The sequence below is a fragment of the Arachis hypogaea genome, chromosome 20, assembly GCF_003086295.3.
Source record: "Arachis hypogaea cultivar Tifrunner chromosome 20, arahy.Tifrunner.gnm2.J5K5, whole genome shotgun sequence".
NCBI classification, from domain to species: domain Eukaryota; kingdom Viridiplantae; phylum Streptophyta; class Magnoliopsida; order Fabales; family Fabaceae; genus Arachis; species Arachis hypogaea.
Window position 1 is genome coordinate 568,568 of NC_092055.1, and position 22,664 is coordinate 591,231.

Sequence of the window (22,664 nt, forward strand, 5' to 3'; positions counted from 1 at the left end):
CCTCCTTCTAGCAAGCATTAGAAAGTGATACTAATTAATAGGGTGTTTGCATACTATATAGCATGTATCCCTTTCAAGCCAAATAGCACCCAAAAAAAAAAAAAGGAAAACCTCTCTATATATGTATGCTGTTCAATGGATTGCTGCATGTATAAAACAGGATTCAAATCTCCGACACTTGTTTAAGCGGACTAGTGAGCTAACCATTAGACCAACTCAACTTGATTTATATATGCTCTTTTATTATTAGAGAAAATGACAAATTAAATAGGCCCTTTATTTTTTATCTAACTAATTAAAAATATAAAAGTATTTTTTATTTTTAAAAACACAAGACATCTAAGTTTTTTTGGAGGACTTATATATCTATATATTTTGGACAGAAAGACTTAGATGTCTCGTATTTTAAAAAAATGAAAGACGTTTTTGTATTTTTAATTAGTCAATGACTTATGTATCTTCGAATTATAAAATCAAAGATTTATTTATCTTTTTTCTTATTATTATTATAAGATAAGATAGCTTCCTTCTTGTTCATATATAGGAGTGTGCATTTATATTTGCTTTCTCTTATTTCTTTGTTTGTTTGTGTTATTCATCAAATTATTATTGCAAACTAATTAATAAATTCAAGGGAACTTGCATAAAATCACACTAGATATATGTATCCTTTTCAGCTGAGTCAAAAGGATGCAAAACCTATAACATCTTGAGATGTAAATAACTAAATATACGTGTTATGATTTAAGGCGTGGTCCTTCTTAATTCATACTTAAAAAGAAAAAGAAAAAGAAAAAGAAACAATAAAACAAAGAATTAAAAAGGGAAAAAATGGTCCTGCTTGCAATGTGATAATAAGTTTTGGTACATTAACAATAGAAAAATTTAAACTTAAATTTCATACATTTTGACCTAGTTTTATACGCTGAGTAATAATTAGGAGTATTAATTATTCATCCTGTTAATTACTTTTTAAATATTTAAGTCAGTAAAAATTTATATATAAGTTACTTTTAAAAATATTAAAAAGATAAAAAATTAAAAGAATAATTAAGAAAATGAGTATATATATATATATATATATATAGAGGGACGGACTTAGAGGGGGGCGGGTAGTGGTTTCGGCCCCCCAAAATTTTTAGAAACTATATTTATATATGAGATATGTATTTAAAAATATAAAAAATATTATATAATTTAGTATTTTTATATGTATTATTTTTTATTATGTGATAGATTTATGTCTTAATTATTTAATTCACTAATATTTTTCACTTAACTAATTTAATATTATATCCTCAAGTCTTTGTAACTTTTAAATTAGTTTTTATATAATAATCTCTATATTTATTTAAAAAAATCATATGTCTATTTTATATTATCATATTTAAAATTTATATTATTATATTAATAATAACTTACGTAGTTATATTTTGGTAATCACATTATGTACTTTAGATATTTTTTTTATAAAAAATACTTATTTTTTTTTTAAATTTACGTTGTTGAAAGAAAAAATTTTATAAAAATATCTTATATCTTGTATTCTATAAAGGTATTGTATCTTTCAAATAATTAATAATTTATCATTTATTTTCAAATTTTTAAATTTTTTTGAAAGAATTAATTTTAATTAATAAGATATATGATCATTTTTAACTAAACACGCTATAAATTATTGGTACTTTATAATTTTATAGTGTACTATTGATATTGTTATATTTTTTTTATGTAACTATCATATTAAAAGTAAAATTGTGAAAAAAATTTATAATTATATATATATTGATAAATTTTTTAAAAAATTAACTCTAATAACTATATGTTAATTATTTTTATGAAATAAAAAAATTATCTAAAATTTGACCCCTCCATACTAAATTTTCTGGATCCGTCCCATATATATATACAAAGTTATATGTATTTTCCTTGTCTTCTGTTTTGTATTCTACAAGAAGTTTTATATGAAATTTTTGTTCAATTCAATCGCCAAGTATATTTAATGTGTGTGTTATTTATTCATAAATGTAATAATGTAGACATCATGGTATTTATTTATAAAAGTTTAGAAAGAAAAAAAAAAACACTTATTTAAAGGTTTTGGAATTTAAGTATTGAAGTTAAAATAATTTTTTTTCTTAGAAAATTTTTACTCCTTTATTGAGATTTCACTTCGGTTGAGGAGAATCTTTTAGATTTCAGATAATGAGAGTTGAGATTTAGATGGCAGTAATTTAATATAAAAATAATAAAAAAAATTGCAAAAGCATTATTCCTAGGTACTTTGAACACTAAAAGTTTCTTACGTGTCATGGTTTTGATTTTTAATTTTATATATTAAGGATGATTAGTCCATTTTAATCAAACCCAACGTCATTATCTTCAAACACAAATATCTCATGTCCTCTTAACAACAAAAACAAATATCTAATGTCACCAATCCTCCCCAAAAAAAAAAGAAAAGAAGAAAAGAATATAAAAAAGAAAATATCTCATGTCAATTCACCTTTTAATTCTAACATATATAGACCTAGGTGATATTTTCATCATGAAAAGTTCCCTCGTTGTTCACTTTTCATTACTGTTTCATTGGAACAGATTCATAAGATATCCATAGATAAGCACAAGAGCATTATTATTATTATTATTATTTTGTTTATAATATTATGTAACAATTTATGAATATCATAATAAAAGTTTATTTGACCTGGTAAATAATAGTGACAAAAAAGTGAAGACTCGTGTACAGTTGTTTTCATGTGAAGTTGTTAATTAAAATTGTTAGATGATTTAATATGTTTGACTAAAGGTGAAAACTCAGGTGCAGTCAACTTCAGTCAACTTCACGTGAAGTTTATAACTGAGAACCGTTAGATGATTTGACTGATTTGACTAAATTTTCATTGAACCACTCTTAACTATCAACTTCACGTGAAGTAAACTGCACCTGAGTTTTCACCTTGACTAAATTATTATCTAGCGGTTTTTAACTAGCAACTTCATATAAAGTCAACTGCATGTGAATTTTTACCGACAAAAAATCAAATGCTACTTTGGTGTGATGACCAAAGATACATAACAGCAAAGGTTAACATACATTGATGCCTAAGATAATAACTGGGATTTTAATAAATCATTTATAGAAGATAATTATAAATTTATAATAGTTGGATATGTAAATGACTGGTTCTTTGATTTTTAACTATTTCACTGTGAAGGATAGATTATTTCACATTTTGATGTTCTATCCACAAATTCAAAAGACTAAAAATATATTACAATATACAAAAGTGAATTATATATTCCTATCTACAAAGAGATATATATAAGGTGAAGATTCACGTATAGTTGTTTTCACGTGAAGTTGATAGTTGAGAATGGTTAAAAAACAATTTAGTCAAACATGTTGAATCATCTAACGGTTCTCAACTAACTTCGCATCAAGACAACTGTACGGAGTTTTCGCCGATGTATAAATATGTTTAAAAAAATTAAAGGAGGGAAGGGAGATTAATAGATTAACCTCCAAAACCATGATTGGATTGTTCTCCCACAGTGGGGTGCCTATTTTCTTTTGCTGTTTCTTCTTGCTGGTCACCATTATCCACTCTCACTATCAAGCTTGATCTTGGAGTAATGGGAGACAATTCAGTCTCAGATTGATAATCATCGTCATCATCATGGTCCTCGTACGATGAAGTGTGCCGGGTCGAGTGGCCGGTGGTTTTGAAGCGGTGTAGCATTGGTCCTGAAGAATGCACCGTCGAACCAATGGTGCTTCCGTCGTCCAAGGTTCGCGCCTTGGACTTCCCTAGCCTCTCTCCATGCTTCTTTTTCACAGCCATGTGCCATTTCTTCAGCGCCTTCGATGTTTGTTCATCAAATATTGATCTTTTCATTGTTGAGCCCATCTACAAGTGTTCATCATGGCGAAAACAACATTCGCAAGTTGATCAGATGTATCAAAAAGTGACAGTGACAAATAAAACGAAACAAATGAAATAGAAATCTAAATAGTAGTATGAATTTGATTTTGATGCACGCCTAGTGTAAAGTAGTTTTATACGTGCATCCAATTACGTAATGTCACATCAATAAAAACAGGTGGAAACTGAGGTGCAGTCAACTTCACATGAAGTTGATAACTGAGAGCTGTTAGATGAAAATTTAATCAAATCAGTCAAATCATTTAACGGTTCGCAACTATCAACTTCACGTGAAGTTGACTGCACCTGAATTTTCACCGTAAAAATAACTACCTTTCACATTGACCGCGTGAATGGTCATCCAAATGAATGAATGTGATTGCACGACTGTGTAAAGCGCTTTACACTGTCAGTGCATTAAAATTAAACTCCAATAGTATTGACTCATTCTAAATTGAAAAATCTAAATAGTAACTTACAAAGAATAAAAAACAACTAGTGTTTATCATGATTATGGCATTAGGAATCAAATTGGAACTAAGTCATTTTATCAATAAGAAATTTTCCGATCCACACCCATATAAGTTGTTTGTTCTGGACAAACAAAACGTATGCATCGTCGATCTTGACCCCGGAAAATCTTGCATGAGTGTGTTTCTATTAGATAAAACAGTAGAAAATCATCAAGCAGAAGCATGTAATACCTGAGTAACGAGAGCGTATAACGGAAGCGTGATATAACTGCATAGGCATAGCACTCCAAGCCTTCAAGCCACACAAGAATTCATGGAATTAGTTAATGTTATGAAATGCAACTTTGATGTATATCATGCATTTTCTTATGTCAATATCTTAGATGCACAAGGTTCAACTTGGGGAGCTAAGGTAATTCCTTAGTATAGACATGAATTATACACTAAACTTGAACCATTGCAATTCTTTGATACATGATGCATAGCATAATCATGTTGATTTGCTACTTTACTGCGAAAAGAGAAATTTAGGTGTTAACACTTACCCTAAAACTACTTTAAGTATTGCAAGCTTGAAGTCAGCATGAAAACAGTTTCTAAACCCAAAAGTGTACTGCAAACAAAGCAAGAATCATCGATTACTCAACCGTTTTAACATAATATCGAAGAATTATTATGCAAGGTTATGGCGTAAGGAGGTAGGTTCAATACCCATATCCACAAGAAATATGTTATTTGGAATGCATTCTGCAAGTGAAGTGAAATAAAATCAGTTAGTTATTGGTAAACAGATTGAAAAATCCAAAGCCTCCTAAAACAAATATCTATATTGTTCTTGCTAGTATAAATGGTAATATCTTAATCCATTCAATAAGTTAAACAACATGAAAACTCGAATTCAAAGTTACAACGGAAATTATTTGTTCTGCAGGTGTATATCAAGATTCAAAAGAACAAAATCTGCATGCTTACACACAAGATTTTTCAAGGTAACACACATAATCTTCCTTATCTTTGAAGCTTCCAACTTCAAGTCTTAATAATTATACATGACTTTTTGGATATGCAAAATATTAGTTCTGGATTGTACAAAAAGGGAACCAATAAAATACCTGGAACAAAGCAAAGTGAATAAGATGAAGAACTAATTGAGGTCGACCGAACCAAAAATATTGGTCAGAGCCCTGAACAAGAGGAATCCCTTGGACAACAGCATGCTTTTCTGTGATTTCTATAGCCATATTTGCTAATGTGGCTTGAAGTTTTGTTCCAACAGCCAAAATTATCTGCAACAAATTAAATATTTATAATTGTATATCTCAACAAACCTATGATTGTGCATACTATATATATAAAAAACAAAATACTCACGACGACAGGAATTAAGGATGCCCAAAACATAGCATGCCATCCTGCAAATAATATAAAAATTACCTTTAGTTTGTTAGTCGAATTATCGACAGCAAAACTGTAGATACTAAAAAACTCCAATAAGAAAATAATTTCTCACCATTAATATTTAGTAGTAGAAAAATGACGAACGACGCCCAGAGGACAGGACTGTCATTAATAAAATAAACAAGTTATAATGGTTTAAAAACCGTACAGAATATACTCGCATGAATGCTTTTGTAAGAGAATATTACCTGACTCCAACAACTATCTTGAAGTCATCCTCCAAGGATCTTTTGATATACTTTTGGAAGTCAAATTTACTTCCAGGAGCCATATGGACCTACACATAATGCACAGTCAAACAGCGAAGGTGATTTCGATATTAAGTCTAATTTACTTTCCAAGAGTAATATATTATCTTTCTCTCTTTCTTCTAGTTACTCTATTATTTCCACTGAATAACCATGAATTTTAACATCTTGTGAGGAGGAAAATGGTATCCATGAATGGATAGGACTTGATGCAGTGTGAACTGTATTCTAACTCGGTTGTGATCTTTTGTAATTTGCTTACCCGTCTTGGGTTTAAGCCAGTTTTAATTGGGAAAATAATATCATAAAAGAGCATATCTTATCAAGGACTCACACTGATAAAACCATTGCGAAGAGCTAGGTAGTCAGCTTTACCCACAGACCTATAAAACTGCCTAAAGAAGCAACCCTGAAATTGGCAAAACAAAAGAAACGGTACACAACATCAATTTAAAAAGAGCACAAGAAAATGAAGCAATGAAATAATTAATATTCAAGTCATTTGAGCTATGACTCAAGTATGCCCCCGTTTACTTCTAATAATTTGCATAGGATGGTCCAACAAGTACCGGGTGTTGACATGCCTCTGTCTTGTTCATAAAATCATATCCTCTATCTCAAGAAGAGAAAAAAAGAAAAAACCAGAAAATATGGAAGATTAGCTAAAGAAAAGATCTTACGATATAGAAGAAGACGGGATTTCTAGTCCAAAAAGTTGCATGGGCTTTCACAAACGATGTTTCATGAGTTAGCCGGAATCTCGAAGCATCTACACACAAATATGCAACATATGAATGAGATTGCATGCAGCACAATTTCAAAGTAAAATTCATAAACTTAGAAGCCTAAAAATTTGTCACTTTTTGCAATGCAAAAAAAGATAAATACTTAGTGCATCATTATCCACCATACCAGTAGCAAACTCATAGCCATGAGATGAAGTCTCTGCCTCCCATGCCTTCCACCCGCGTATCTGCAGAAAAGAAATTTTTTACTACTTGCAACTGACATCTTAGGATAGGGATTTAGGACAAAATATCTAAAAGTTAAACTAGATCTACTAATTTCCTCCTATTCTTTCAAAGCACAACGAAAATTTTATACTTACGAGCATCGATTTAATATGCTTAGAATGGATATATATGGAAAAATAACTTTTTAAGTATTCAATGAAAAAGGGAAATGCAGACCTTCAGTCTCCCAAGAAGCATTGTGACAGCACTGTAAAGCACATGAAGAACTGCCAAGAAGAATATGAGGATGTGTAACTGGTGCAACCCATTGCTTGATATAAGCGGCGCGTATCCCTATAATTAGCAATTAGCAGATAATGTTAAAATTAATATAGGTAAGTAACAGCAACCTTTGATCGTGTTTTCGAAAACAGTAACAGGTTGATAGTAAAAGAGTTGTTTTGATGAAAGCATATCAACCAAAAATCAAAACTTGAAACCCCCCATAATAGAGGGAAAAATCGCTTTGGCAAACGGCAATCAACAGATAAAGATGGCACTTTGAAAGAGTAAATATCCAAGTATGTCACACACTCTGCCATTATTTTATTTTTCTCTTTTCAAATATAAACTTGCAAAAGGTTTGGAAATTATCATGGTCAAAAAATATAACTTTAGCTGCAAGAAAAACCTTTAAGATCCTCTTGACATAAGAACATGGAAATTTAAGCATAGAAACATTAGTTACCTCCTTGCATTTATGAACTCCATCTTCTGATAGAAGTTTCCTACGATGTTGATCTTTGCCGCTACTCTCATCGCCGCTACCTGCATATTTACATGGCAACAGTTTGTCCGCGGCACTGCCAGGAATACAAATTCTAACAATGTAACTCTGCCCGAATGTCAAAAGCAGAGAAATGAAGCCTAGAACCATCAACTCTGCATAAAAACAGAGATTTAAAACAGAAGAAAACATGTGGTAGTTATTTATTAAACATTAATATCAACATGTACTAAAAGTAAGTCAAGAAGATTCAAATTGATTTTCCAAGTTACAGTGATAAGCATCATAATTCAGAAGTTCATAAGAAATAATTGCTTGGAAAAATTCTTACCAGCTTTGACTTTCTCAAGAGCTTCAAGCAGAGCCCTCTTGTGCCTATCATTTAGCCACTGGAAAATTTCAGCCAGTTAGGGACACAGTACATAAGAAAATCACAAATATCTTTTACAAAATTTGGAAGAAACAAAAATGAAAATTACACTAATGACACATTGTCCTTGGTCAAAAAGTCTCACATTGAAACTAACAACCAGAAAATTAAGATCAACTAACACAATTCTTCATTTTTCCTCAGCAACAAAAGTGAAAGTACAAACAATGTTACATTATCATGACAAAATTTTCCAGCTACAAAATCATAATAATTGATCATATTTCATAATTTTGAGAAATTAAATCAAATTAAAGAGATAAAAAGGTTTGAATTTGATGGTGAGAAAATTAGTACCGTTCCAACTTTGTGAAGACCCTTCTCAAGAACAATGGAAATTAAGATGAAGACAGTGCAGACACCAGCCACAGCCCAAGTTGGTGTTTGATCAAGTTCACTCCCAGTCCCACTGCTATCACTTGACGCCATTACACCATTCCATAACAAGCTACACGCTATGCTGATCATAAAAAACTGCATTTTGCACTTTGAGGCATGCATTTATGACAAATTACAGAAGCAGTTACAATTCTCTCGGAAAGAAAGGAGCACTGAGAAAAGAAGAATATCAGGTTGACCAAGGTTGAGAAAAATTATGTTGGGATTTTGTGGAAAAGGAAAAAGATTGCAACTTTAATAAATAGTGTGATTGGTTTCTTCAGAAATGGAAGGTGAAGAAAGATTACAAGAAGCACCAATGTTCAGACTTCAGAATCAAAAGCGCGTGCATTTACTGGTAGCTGGAGAGAGAGAGAGAGAGAGGGAGAGAGAGAGAGAAGCAATGTGTAACTATGGCTTCTGATTGTGCTCAGAAAGTTGCTGGCATTGAAAGCAGCTCATGGATTGAATTGAAGCACCATTTTTGTTAAGAGTTGAAAAAAAAAAATATTTTATATATTTTCTGAAGTTCTATTCTGCCTCTTGTCATGGTTTATGACATTCATTATGTTATATATTAATATTTTTAATCAATTTAGGTTGATTAATAAGTGCTCACTTTGTCAATGAGTTATAACTCAAATGACATAGTCTTTCCATACTCAATTAAGAGGTTGCTGATTCGAGTCTTCGGTAAAAAAAAAAATAAGTAACTCACGTTTTAAATTTTATTTTGGGTAGATAATAATTTATTGAGATAAATATTTAAATAAAGTTTGATTGTATATTTAGTAAAATTTTTATTTTTAAAAATAATTTAAGAAAAGTTATTTTTTAAAAATTATTGTAGTGTCTGTATTTAATAAAATTAAATTAAAAATAATTTTTAATAAACATAATTATTATAATTATATTTAATAAAATAATTTTTAAAATTAAAAAAGTCATAATAAATATAAATATAAAAATTAAATTTAAAATTTAATTAATATATAAATTATATTATACTTTTTACAATTTTAATAAGTATAAACTAATTTTAAGAAACTCTATTTTATATAATTTCAAAAAATTCCTCTGTTGTAAAAATTGTAAGTATAAATGCGTAATTTTTTTTATTTATCAAATACAAAATAAAAAATTTATACTTTAAAATAATACAATTATTTTTTCAAAAATTTTATTAAATCAAGTGATAATAATCTACTGAATAGGAAAATACTATTGAAAATAATATAATCAATGTATTAACATTTATATCATTAATATTGTTATATTATAACGTAATGTTTTTTTCTCCTTATTTATTTATGCCTATGGAGTTATTTATTCATTGAGTTAGATTCTCTCTGATTCACTGACATAGTTGTAGCCAAGGATTACGATTTATTTTTTAAAAATATTAAAGAATAATTTGGTTGCCATTTCTTTAAGAGAATGCCAATTAAGAGATTAAATTAATCACTTGCTCCCTTTTTTATTCAATTACTTATTTCATAAAAAAAAATACAACATGAATAATCAATAATATTGAGAAAATAAAAAAAATTAGAACTTGTCTTATTTAATATTTATTAATTACTATAATAATTAATATAAATACTAAATAAAAATTTTTTTTACAGATTTTAGCTAATTTTTTTTATTATCAAATATTTTCGATAAATAATCTCTATTTGCAATAGATAGTAGATACTCTAATTGATAAAAATAATAGGTAATTGTGATTATATTTGCAATAAGGAAAGTAATAATTACCTAAGATTATGCTAGCTTTTGTTCACATTAGATACTCAAATTATTATTCATTAAAAAACAAAAGTTCTGAGATTGCAATCCAATGTGGTCACTATCAGACTTAAATTCAAAGAATTCATCATCAAATGCAAATTTATATGGTTACCTTCTATTTTTGCTACTTGTTTATGTGCACTTAATTTTTTTTTTCCCAATTTATAGTATTAATAACATACACTTTTGGCACTTTATTTGTCACTTTTTGCTATCATCAATTGTATTTCTAAAATTATACGAGTGAATTTGAATTACTTTGGCCATTAAATTCAAATTGATGAGTATATTAGTTGTTATTTATCAAATAATATGATATGGTAACAAATATATCTTATATATGTGCGATCATATTATAAAAATTATTTAAGTTATTATATTTATAATCACCTTATATTAAAAGTTAAAGCCATTAATCCTAAAATAAAATATTAAATTAGTAGAAATTAGAACTAATTACTAATAATTAGTAGTAAGTAGTAGCTAGAAACTAATATTTTCTGATTGTAGCAATTTGACCTCAAATTTGTGCGCAAAGGAAGCATCAAATAATAATATAATATTCAATAAATTTTTTTTTTCTTTCTCTCGTTTTATTATTATTTATTTATTTTAATAATGATTGATAATTCAGGCTTGATTCCCGGTTAGTGGTTGGTTTCCTACTTTCTTAATTTTTTCCCATTTTTCATTAATTGGACCCACCATCCTTTTTTTTCTCTCTCACCGTATCTTTAACTTGACAGAATAAAAATTAAGGTGAAAATTCTGGTCAATTGAAGTTGATACTTAAAAATTGTTAGATGATTTAATTGAATTGATTAAATTTTCATTTTACAGTTTTCAAATATCAACTTTACGTGAAATAGACTTCACCTGAGTTTTCACAAAAAATTAATATGTTGTATAATTGAACTTTATTTAAAAATTTGTGTCTGACTAATAAATTACTATATGCACAAAATAAGATTTAATACTTATTTAAATGGACAAGTAAGCTATTAACTAACCAAGTTAGTTCTCACATTCCTTTTTTTGATATTATGTTCTGATTAGTGTTAACATTTGAGTATTTGACCATACACTTGGGTTAATAAGATCATAAATATGTTTTATTTCCACAAAACATCACCCTCAATAGCCATTTTAAATTTTAGGTCATAAATAAATTAATCATTTAAGTGGTGTACTTTGCTTTCAGTCCAAAAATCTTAATTCAATTCAACTTATCTAAGTTGACGGGCTAAACGAGTTTTTTCGTTTATTTTTTTTAATTTTTGGAAAACCCTCCTCTTAATAATCTAATTGCAATTCAATATTTTATAAACACCAAAACATAGGCTAAAAATCTAAATTTAATCTAAACACACATCCAAAATACAAAATGCAATAAGTTTTAAAAGAATATATTGCATTTGTTGACTATAAAAGTCAAACAAGTGGACCTGCAACTTCCAAGGTGACAACCCAAGTAGAAATCAATCTAATAATGCATCAAGACATGTTCCAACACAATAAAATTCCACGCCCAAAGGAAAAAAAAAACACAAAAATTCCTACATAAAATGCTACAAATAATTTAGGTAAATTCTGCCGTGTCTATAACTTTTGTGTACCAAACTTATCTTTTATGTTAAGTTTTAAATATTAAAAAATTATTTATTTTTATATTTTTTTAATTTAAATATTAATTTTTATTTTTTTTTAATAAGTTAAATAAATATATATAGGCACCATAGTATGCACCAACAATTTAATAGGTGAGACCACTCAAACATAGTGATCAAATTCAAGTTTTATTAAAAAAATAAAAAAATATTTTTATTAATAAATATTTAAAATATTGATAAATTTATTCAAAAAATAAATAAAACTAACATTATATTTATAATTTTAAAAGAGATAAATTATAATTAACAAAAATGTCTAATTCTTATATTTTAGTTAATTTCATTAAAAAATAATCCAAAATTCTTATACTATTATCAATTTATCATCGTCTCTCACTACTATCTTCATCACACTTTCTTTTCTCCTCAACCATTCATTTTACCATCTCCATTGTCAAGGTCGTTATCTTCATTATCAAATATTATCCCTAACCAAGAAATCAAATTCCTTTAATTTGGAGAAAGGACTGCTTAATTAAAATTTTGATCTAATTATGAAATTTGTATATTAATTAAATATTTTATTGAATCCTTCTGCAAAGTGGGATACCACAAGGAGCACAAGAGTAAAATTTAAGAAAACAATCAATTTTTAAATAGATATAATTATAGAAGCCTCTTTCTCTCTATAGCTAACACACACAAACAAGTTCTTTTCTCATTTCACTTGTGATTTGATTTGCATGTCACATCGTTTTTCATGTATGTTCTAATCTTTGATCATATATATATTTCATTTATGTTCTAATCTTTTTAGATAATTTTGATATAATTAGTCATTTTAATAATATTAATTAGCTCCTATTCCTGTTCTTTAGGATTAATTTTCCCTAAATAATACATATGTAATATTAGAAAAATAAAGTAATTATAAAACAAATTATGTATGCATACAAAAATCATATGAAAAAGTTAACATGTAAATTTGGGTAATTTACTTAAAAAAATTAAATAAAAGTAAAAACTATCAGATTATTTTAAATAAAAAAATAACATTTTTATTCTTTTTTTTTTCCAAAGATATATGTTATTTATTAGGACTTAAAAAAATAACAAGAGATCCAAAATTTGAAACAATACAAAAAATAGGGGCCTCCCAAATGACACTAATACAGGTGTCAAAGCAAAAGGAATTAAAGATAAGGAAAAACGAAAGAGTAAAGGTATGAAGTGAAGCACTCAAGCACGGAAACCAAACAAATCAAGCAAGACTTGCTTTCAGAATCTCGTTGATTAACTTGTGCGAATCTTGAGCTAATTTATCTGCAGAGCACATTTTCTTGTCAAAGACGTACCGGTTCTTTGCCTTCCAGCAATTCCAGCAGAGCACTACTAGAAGTGTGTTTAGTCAGCATCCATTCGAACCCCAGTCCCACGCATGCAAACTTTTTGCCACCAATGGAAGAAGGGCTCTAAGCAATTGTTCCACATATTTTCATTAATCAACGGTGATCTCCAAATTGCTACAGAGAGGGGGCATTGAAAGAGACAGTGGCAGATGGTTTCTTCTTGGACTAGACAGCGAGGACAAGTACCAGGAGTGTCTGAAAATTTGCTATGCAATAAGCTCATCACCGGGAGTTTTTCATGTAAGCATTTCCACAGAAAAATCTTTATCTTGTGCGGCAACTTCATTTTTCATAGACTATCCCAGACTTTGTGATTTTGAAAAGATTGGGGGCATTGAAAAAGTGGTGGATGGTAGAAAGAATAAGCAATTTTATAACCTGAATTTACCTCGTATGTTCCTGATTTGGACCAGATCCAACTAATTTTATCTTCCCCTTCTGCTGGTGTTATTAACAGGATTCTCGAGCTAATAGCCGCAATGAAGGTGGACTCTATTAGCGTTTGGTTCCATCTTTGATCAGGAGTCATTAGATCGCTGACATAGAATAGAGAGTGGTTAGGTTGCTGCTGGAAGCCTGATAAGGGAACAATGAATGGCACCGGGGGAGGCAACCAAGGATCTTGGGTAATTCTGACTGACGTTCCAGAGCCTATTCTCCATGACAAGCCCTTTTCGACCACTTTTCGGCCCTCCAAGATGCTGTGCCAGCCCCAAGAAGGTACATTACCTAACTCAACTCTCAGTATATCACTATATCTGAAGTATTTGCCTTTTAGTAATCTGAAAATATTTGAATTAGGGTATTTAGCAATTCGCCAGCACTGTTTTTCGAGTAGAGCTAGGTTCTGTGCCCGTAAATCTTTTATTCCGAGCCCACCTTCCTTTTTGGGTCTTGTCATAGTATCCGACTTAATCCAAACGATCCTTCTTTTTGAGTCTCGTTGGCCCCACCAAAATTGAGACAGCATTCTATGAATCTCATCGAGTAAAGTATTCGGGAGTCTAAAACAAGATAACGAGTAGATGGGAATTGCTTCACCAACCGCCCTTAATAGAGTATGCCTCCCACCAGATGATAACAAACTTCTTTTCCAGCCCTGTATCTTCTTTTGAATTTTATCTTTAATGTCTCCGAACGTGGCTTTCTTCGATTTTTGAACAACAGAGGGGAGTCCCAAATATTTATCTTGGGCTCCGATATGATTAATATTGAGGTGTTGAGAAATGTTAAGTCTAGTTTCTTGGGAGGTGTTACGGCTAAAGAAGACCGCAGACTTATCCAGGTTCACCTTTTGACCACTGAAACTCTCATAATTGTCTAAGAGCTCCAAAATCCTCTGGGTTGCCTCAGTTGAACTCTTACAAAATAAAATAGAGTCATCCGCAAAAAGCAGGTGATTAATTGATGGACATCTCCTATTAATCTGAACACCTTGAATTTTCCTGTTTTGCTCTGCCTTGTGTAGCAAGAAGGATAGCCCTTCTGCACAGAAAAAAAAAAGATATGGAGATAGAGGATCGCTTTGGCGAAGACCCCTATTTGGTCTGAAAAAACTAAAAGGTTGTCCTTCTACAACTACAGAGTAAGAAACAGTCGTTACTAGTTCTCTTGTCCAGTTAATCCATTTTGAATCAAAGCCTAGCTTTTCCATAATAAACCAAAGAAATTTCCATTCAACCCTATCATATGCCTTGCTCATATCAAGCTTAATAGCCATTTCCGAGTCCAAACCACTTCTTTTATTTTTCAAATAATGCATGCATTCATGTGCAATAAGGATATTGTCTGAAATAAGTCTCCCCTTTAAAAAAGCACTCTGATTGGGACTAATGACTTTATTCATAATGCTCTGCATTCTATGCACTATAACCTTAGAAATAATTTTGTATATAACAGAAGATAAGCTAATAGGTCTCACCTAGTTCATAGTGCTAGCATCACGAATTTTAGGGATAAGACAGATATGAGTATGGTTAAAACTTCTTAGGATCCGACCATTATGGAAGAAACTCCTAACAGCTTTAAACACATCGCCCCCTACAATATCCCAAAAGGAATGAAAGAATTTCGCAATGAAACCGTCGTCACCCGGAGCACTTTGAGGATAAACACTGAAAGTTGAACGTTTGATCTCCTCCATAGAAACTGGTCTTTGGAGCCTCCGGTTCATGGAAGCTGTAACCCTAGACTCCAAATCCTCAAGGAACCGGTTTGGATCAGCCGCATCGTTGGATGTGAGTATATCCCGAAAGTACTCCTCTGCCACTCTTGCTATTTGTTCTGGTTGGGATGCAACTTCACCATTTCGACCAATCAATCTCCAAATCCTATTCTTCTGCATCCGAGACTGGAAATTCTGATGAAAGAATCTTGTATTCTGGTCCCCTTCTTTGAGCCATTTAACACGAGATTTCTCTCTCTAATAGCTTTCTTCCTTATTGAACGCCAGTTCTAACATTTTTTCCAATCCATTCAGCTCGTGACCGCCATGAACTCCCCCTGCCCGAAGTTCCTCTATGGCTGATTGTAACTCTTCAATCTCTCGTTTTGAGTTAGTTTTGTGGTGAATCTGCCATTGGACTATCCTGTGTCTACAATACTTTAGTTTTTGGGCCAAAGAATACATTGCTGAGCTTTCTACTTCCAACCCCCAGGCCTCCGCCATAATCTGTCTGACTTCTCTTTCATAACACCACCGCTCTTGGAATTTAAACCTTCGTTTGGGATCAGTTTCCAAGAGAAGGGGGGTATGATCTGAGCCTGATTCTGAAAGCCTGTTTAGTATAGTACGCGGGTATTGTGTTTTCCAACTCAATCCAACTAACCCGCGATCCAGTCGCTCTTGTACTAATTCTGAACCTTGCCTTCTATTTGTTCATGTGAAGGGACGACCCACCATTCCAATATCCAATAACTCATTTATATTAATGAAGTTATTGAATGCTAGAATTGAGGTTGCTGATTTTTTACTACCACCCTGTTTTTCTGCTTGTTCGGCTATAGCATTAAAGTCACCTATAATAACTATTCTGCCTTGGAATTGTTGAATAATAGAGAAGAGCTCATTATACTGAGAGTCTCGAATAGTGTCGGAGCTATTGAGGTGAACTCCAATGAGTCCCCAAATCTCGTTCTTGCTTGTGTCATGAACCTCTGCTGCTATAAAGTAATTACCACTATTTCGGATACAAAGATTGATAGAGTCCCTCCATCCCAAAACTAAGCCAACAGCCACCCCAACCGGGTCCACAATGTTCCAATTACTATAGCCACATGAACAAAGTTTTGCTTCTACTTGTCGAGATTGATTCTTTGTCTTACTAAGAAAAACAATCTCGGGGGAGTGAGACTTACTCATCCCTTTAAGGTTGTGGATAGTCAGGGTGTCCCCAAACTCCGACAATTCCACACTAAAACTTTCATGGTGCCTTGGGTACCATTTGAAGGCTGGTACCCTCCACCATTAAACATGTTAGTTGTTCTTCTTCGAATCTGGCCCTTTTCGGAGACTCATCCGTCCCCCCATTCTTCATTCGTCTCTTTATTCCTAACTGGACTTCTATTGAGTATGGTCCTTGTCTGGCGAGGCTCTTCCACTTCTTACCATTTCCAATCTTCGAGCTTTGTTTAGGGTCACTCTGCAGGTACTTGTCCCGGGAAGCCATAGGAGATGGTTCTGCAATGACAACAACCTCCATCTTCTCAATCTCATCTTCACGGTTTTGGGGTAAGGGAAATGCTGGTAATGCAGAATGTGTATTTGCTTTCTCTTCTTCCACTTTATCCTTCATGTTCATCCCAGCAAACTCCTCTAAAAGACAACTTAGAACGGGCTTCTTCTTCCTCTACGTGCTGCAGTTCTGCATTTGGTTGGAATGGTTATGGTTATTTTCCCCTTTTATCAATATACGCACACCAACTTGGCTGGCTTTCACCCATTCTCCTATTATGTCTTGTGTAACTTTATCAGCCTCCATGTCTCTTATTAGGTCGTGACAGAGTTTTGCATCATGCCCCATGCGAGCACAATAAGGACAACATATCCCAAGCCTCTCATATCAAATGCCAATCACCATCTCCTTCCTATTTGGCCCAACAATTTTTAAGCTATCTTTAACTCTTCGGTTTGCCTCCATACTGACTTTTGCTTTGAGAATTCTTGTTTCTCTACCCGCATCGGGAAGAGTCCGATCTCTAGCACTGGGCCTATCTGTAACACCCAACCACCCAAAACTTTACGCTTAAGTCGTAAAATAGAGGTGGTGAGGTATTACGACTTCTAAAAATTAAAATACATACTTATAATAGTAGAAAGAATATAATAGACTAGGAGCCTTGAAAAATGGGTAAAACAAAATCACAAAATGAAAAGCGCCACGCTCCGGAAACGGAACAACTTGCGTGTGAGGCAAACTATAACTATAAAACGTAAGACAATAAAAGTAGGAATCGAAAGCCATAGGTACAAAATAACAAGCTCCTAACTCAGTCTGTGAAGTCAAGGCTGGTCGGAGAATATTTACATATATATATATATATATATATATATATATATATATACATATCCAAAACCCAAGATGTATATAAACAAAATCCTACCTCTCCATAAACCTCTAAGAGGATAAAAAAGAATAAGTTATGTGGAGAGAAAGCTAAGTACGTGTATATACATTACTGCACAACAAAATAACACAGTAACCACTTCGCTTCAGGTGTCCCGACGCCTAATGAGATACCTTTCGACCTGCATCTAAAAAACAACAACATAGTATGGAATGAGAACCGGAGGTTCTCAGTATGGTAAAGGTGGCCACATAGTTAATATAAAAGGTCTCGGGAAAGCCAGAGGCATTTCTAGAACTCCGACACTCAAAATCATTCTTAAATAAAATAAACTAAACCAAAAGTTAGGTAAGTTATCTAAGGTATTCTAGTTCTGAATCTAACTTTAACTTAATACTTCACTTTCTGTCGCCTCCAATCCTCCGAATCACTGGTGGAATAACCCTCTCCCCTCACACCTTCGTCAAGAAGGATTTCTCAGAAAACATACACATACAGTTCAAGCAAGGAAAACACAGATAGAGAAGCATTTACAGCAAGTAGGACAAGTAGCGGATAAGCAAAATTAAACAGTTAAACAAACCAAAACAATGCACACTCAAGCAAACAAACAAATGCATATGATGTATGCCTGTCCTATGGCTGATGAGTCTCATCTGTCGGTTATACAGCCAACCCGACATGTCCTGGTAGTTAACCATTGGACAGTCCCTCAGTGCGCGCATCCCCAAGCTCAATAATATAGTATTCCATGGAGACGAACTCCAAGCTCAAATATAATATTCAATATATATATATATATATATATGCCCATGGGAGAATCCGGGGAGTTAAAGTACCCGGTCACATCTTGCGATAGAGAGTCAACAAATAGTCTTAAATACACAAGCCACATAATAATCTCTTTCTTTTTAAAATGAGGAATGCTAGGGGGCAGCAACTTTTGTGATTTGTAGCCATCAAATAGCCATCAATGATGGTTTTAATGGTGTGAGATTGGTGTGAGATTTCATCCAATTGCTAACTTTTCTTTGCTGGTTACATGCTGGCCAGAATTTAATAAAGTTGCTGACTCCCTAGACTTTTCCTTTTAAAATAACACTTCAAATCAAAACTCCAATTCTTATAGAAATTCTAGCAGTATCTCCTCTAAAACTCGAATTTCTGCCAACCCTTCAAAGGTCCCAACTACCGAACCAAACACCTCTCAGTCATTCAAATCATTTCCAGTAACATTATTTCAAAATCAAACAAATACCAATATTAAATATTTTTCCAAAACCAACTAACTTCAACAGCAAATTATTAACAACAACTAAACCACACATTTTATACCATATACACAATCCATCAATTATTCATTCAGTTCATACCTATCTTAAGGTCTTCTAGCCTAAGATTCCACGTGACATTAAACATTAACTACGAGAAACCAAAACCATACCTTCGTACGGAATCAAAATATTCAAAGCTCTGGAGAAGCTTTCTGACTGAGCTATCGAAGAAGAAAATGTCTAAAATCGTCTGTGCCTCCTAAAACTCCCATTGGCCAAACCCAAGAGATAAAGGAGCTACATCACCGTCAACTTTCACCGACCAAAAGTGGTGCCAACGTGTAGAGAAGGAGGATACAAATACTTTTACCGGATTAGATTTTTGATTGGAGTTACGGATTGCAAGAAATCGAAGCCGGAAGTTCGAAGAAATTTACGTTCTTTCTTTTTCTCTTCGTTACGCTATTCTCTCTCTTTTTTTCTTTCTTTCTTACGGTGTATATATATATATATATAAAGCCGCCTAGGCTTTCTTTATTATTAATAATAGATTATACTTATACTAGAAGAAAGAATAAATCATAATAACATAATATTATATTACAAAACCTAATATTATATGTATATATATACATAACAATAATGATAAATTTTAGTGGATATATATAATGATTGAAGTATTAGGTTAAATAGTGAATAATAATAATGTATATATATATATATATATATATATATATATATATATATATAAACGAAAGCGTAGACTAGGTAATCGGAAATAGGGAAGTCAAATAATAATAATAATAATAATAATAATTTATATATAAAATTAATAATATATGAGTTACTAATCTAAATGACATTAGTAACTTAAGGGTGAAAAGTATTTGGTGAAACATTAGCAAAGCTAAGCTCAGTAAAAAGTACCAATATTTACTCATATCGGCAGATATCAAACTCGATAATAAAATAATTTCTAAGTATATAAAACTCCAATTTATAAAATAAATTATAACTTATTTATATTTATATTTTTAAAAATGAGGGTCGCTACACTATCCGTTCCCTTAACTTCTTGGAAACTTCTAGCATTTTAAACGGTTCTGGTAATCCCCAAAATTGTGTCCAAACTGGGAAACTAGTTATGATCTCCACATTGGGGGTATACTCTTTATTCCACCGTTTGACATGAAGTACATAATCTTTGAACAGCCACGATGCTCCACGTTCAATACGGATTACATCCACTTCATTAGAGAAGAAAAATTGGAATTTGTTATCGCCCATGTCGCAGACTTTGAATCCCTCTGGTTTACCCCAAATTGCCTTTAGTGCATTATCCATGGTTCCTATCGAGAATGTTTTGGCAGCAAAAATTCTACCATAGAGACTGTTAGTGCAAGCATTCACACCTTTTGATATATCTTCTTCCTCCAAAAAAACAACCTCCTCTACTTTCTCTTCACTTGATTCCTCATGTTGGTCTTTAGTTTTCCTTGTTTCTGCCATACAAAGTTACGTGAAAAATACTTGGTCAACCAGATGCTCATAAAAAAAGAGTAGAAAGCTAATCACTTTGATCACTATAAGCCTTGATAGCAGAGAGGCTCTGTTTGAGAAAACTCTAACAGAGCACTTTTTAACTCTAACAGAGCACTCTTTAATACATTTTTATTCTTTTAATTTTTATGTAAATAGTTGCTTTTATATTAATTTTAAAAAAATACATAAAATCTAGGACAAATTACTAAAATAAAATATTTGGACTTTAAAATTACGAAAAAAGAAGCAATGGCCACTTTAAATGCTCTGTCAATATATATCATCTCATAATCACCTTCCTCCATTATAATAAATACAATAAGATTAGAGTTCAGACACCCAAATTCATGTTATTGAATATTTATAAATCCATTAATACTTGATGAAAAAAGAATTGAAGTCAATCATAAACCTAAATAAATATTTGCAATGCAACAAATAATATATCTAAATGATGGCGAATAACTTTTAAATTTGGGTTAATTATATATAGTGGAACTTAGTGCAAGCATAAACCACTAGATTCCTTCCATGGTTTATGCTTATTTCCCATTCACACAAAAACTGTGGATTCCTACTATGATTTCTAGCCAAATTTATTATCAACATAAACTGCGAAATCCCATCAGCGCTTTATGTGTATTTTGAAATCGTAAGACCTCTCCCACGGTTTACATAATTTTATAAAAAAATATATTTTTATATTTAAATTACAAAAATTGTATTTCGCTAATTTTAGAACCCAAATATTTTATTTTGGTGATTTATTCTAAAACCTAACCTAGTTAAATTCTACGGTAGTGTATAAATAGTAATAAAAATTAAAAATTAAAAAAATTTTGTCGGCAAAATAAACATAAATCGTGAATAAAAAAATGGTTTTAAGCAGAAAAAAATAAAACAATATAGTTTTTACTTTTATTTTGTTTTTTTTTTAAGTAAATTATGTTGAAAATTCCATACAGAAAAAAAAGGAAGAAAAAGAGGGTAAAGACAAATTAAAGAACGCGCAGGACATAGAAATTGGAACCAATTAATTATGTATCACCGACTTGTAGGTCCATTATGCTCCAAAGTGTTGTCCAAATCTTCGAAGCATTCTTATTATAATTATTAATCAATAAGACAAATTTTCTTCTAGGACCATCATAGATATTCATTCATATTCACAATCTCAGTTGTGTTCACTTTCATATATAATAGAGTTTGTATTGAATACGTAAACAATACTAATAACCATGCATGCTAATTAAAGGGAAGCTGAGGCCATGTGATTATGTGAAGGCAATTTTCTACATTTGAGAAATTTAAAAAAAATAAAATATATATATATATATATATATTTTATTTGGTTTAAGCTTATAGAATAAGAATTTTTATATATATAATATTAAAATTTTTATGACTACAAAATTTTTGTTATTCTAAAAGAATTAAGTAAAAAGCACACTAAACAAGCAAAAAATACATAAGAGTAAAATCTTAGTTTATTGGCCAACGAGTTATAATTTAAATGACACCGTCTTCTCATACTCACTTAAGAAATTACGAATTTAGATCTTCTTATTTACGATTAAAAAAAAAAATCTTAGCTCATTGGGATTATGATTCTCATCGACAACTTGCATGTTTGCATAATGTGTTATCATGACTTGAGACCCACCCATGCATGTATGTGAATGATGGTACCTTTCTTCTTTTGGTACAAGTAGTATTTTTATTATGGAAACGAATTATAATTTAGATGACATCATTTTTTATTTTTATTGTACCCTATATTATTGTTGTACATGGGAGAAAAAGTTACAACCCTATCTAT

At 31.3% G+C, this 22,664-nt stretch overlaps 2 protein-coding genes across 2 annotated transcripts; both read right to left on the reverse strand.

Annotated features, from left to right (window-relative positions):
• Positions 1–3,136: 3,136 nt before the first annotated feature.
• On the reverse strand, positions 3,137–9,255 carry LOC112783740 (MLO-like protein 10). The gene is made up of 15 exons (XM_025826789.3): positions 8,573–9,255; positions 8,177–8,234; positions 7,807–8,000; positions 7,296–7,412; positions 7,018–7,078; positions 6,786–6,874; positions 6,440–6,514; positions 6,046–6,134; positions 5,910–5,959; positions 5,771–5,811; positions 5,512–5,685; positions 5,111–5,146; positions 4,945–5,012; positions 4,631–4,691; positions 3,137–3,911 (listed from the first exon to the last, which is right to left on the reverse strand). Exons 1-15 carry the CDS (start codon positions 8,774–8,776, stop codon positions 3,519–3,521), a joined length of 1,710 nt encoding a protein of 569 aa, XP_025682574.1. The 5' UTR covers positions 8,777–9,255; the 3' UTR covers positions 3,137–3,518.
• An 11,098-nt stretch (positions 9,256–20,353) lies between these two features.
• LOC112783414 (uncharacterized) lies at positions 20,354–20,812 on the reverse strand. The gene has a single exon (XM_025826355.1). The coding sequence runs from the start codon at positions 20,810–20,812 to the stop codon at positions 20,354–20,356; it is 459 nt and encodes a 152-aa protein (XP_025682140.1).
• Positions 20,813–22,664: the final 1,852 nt, after the last annotated feature.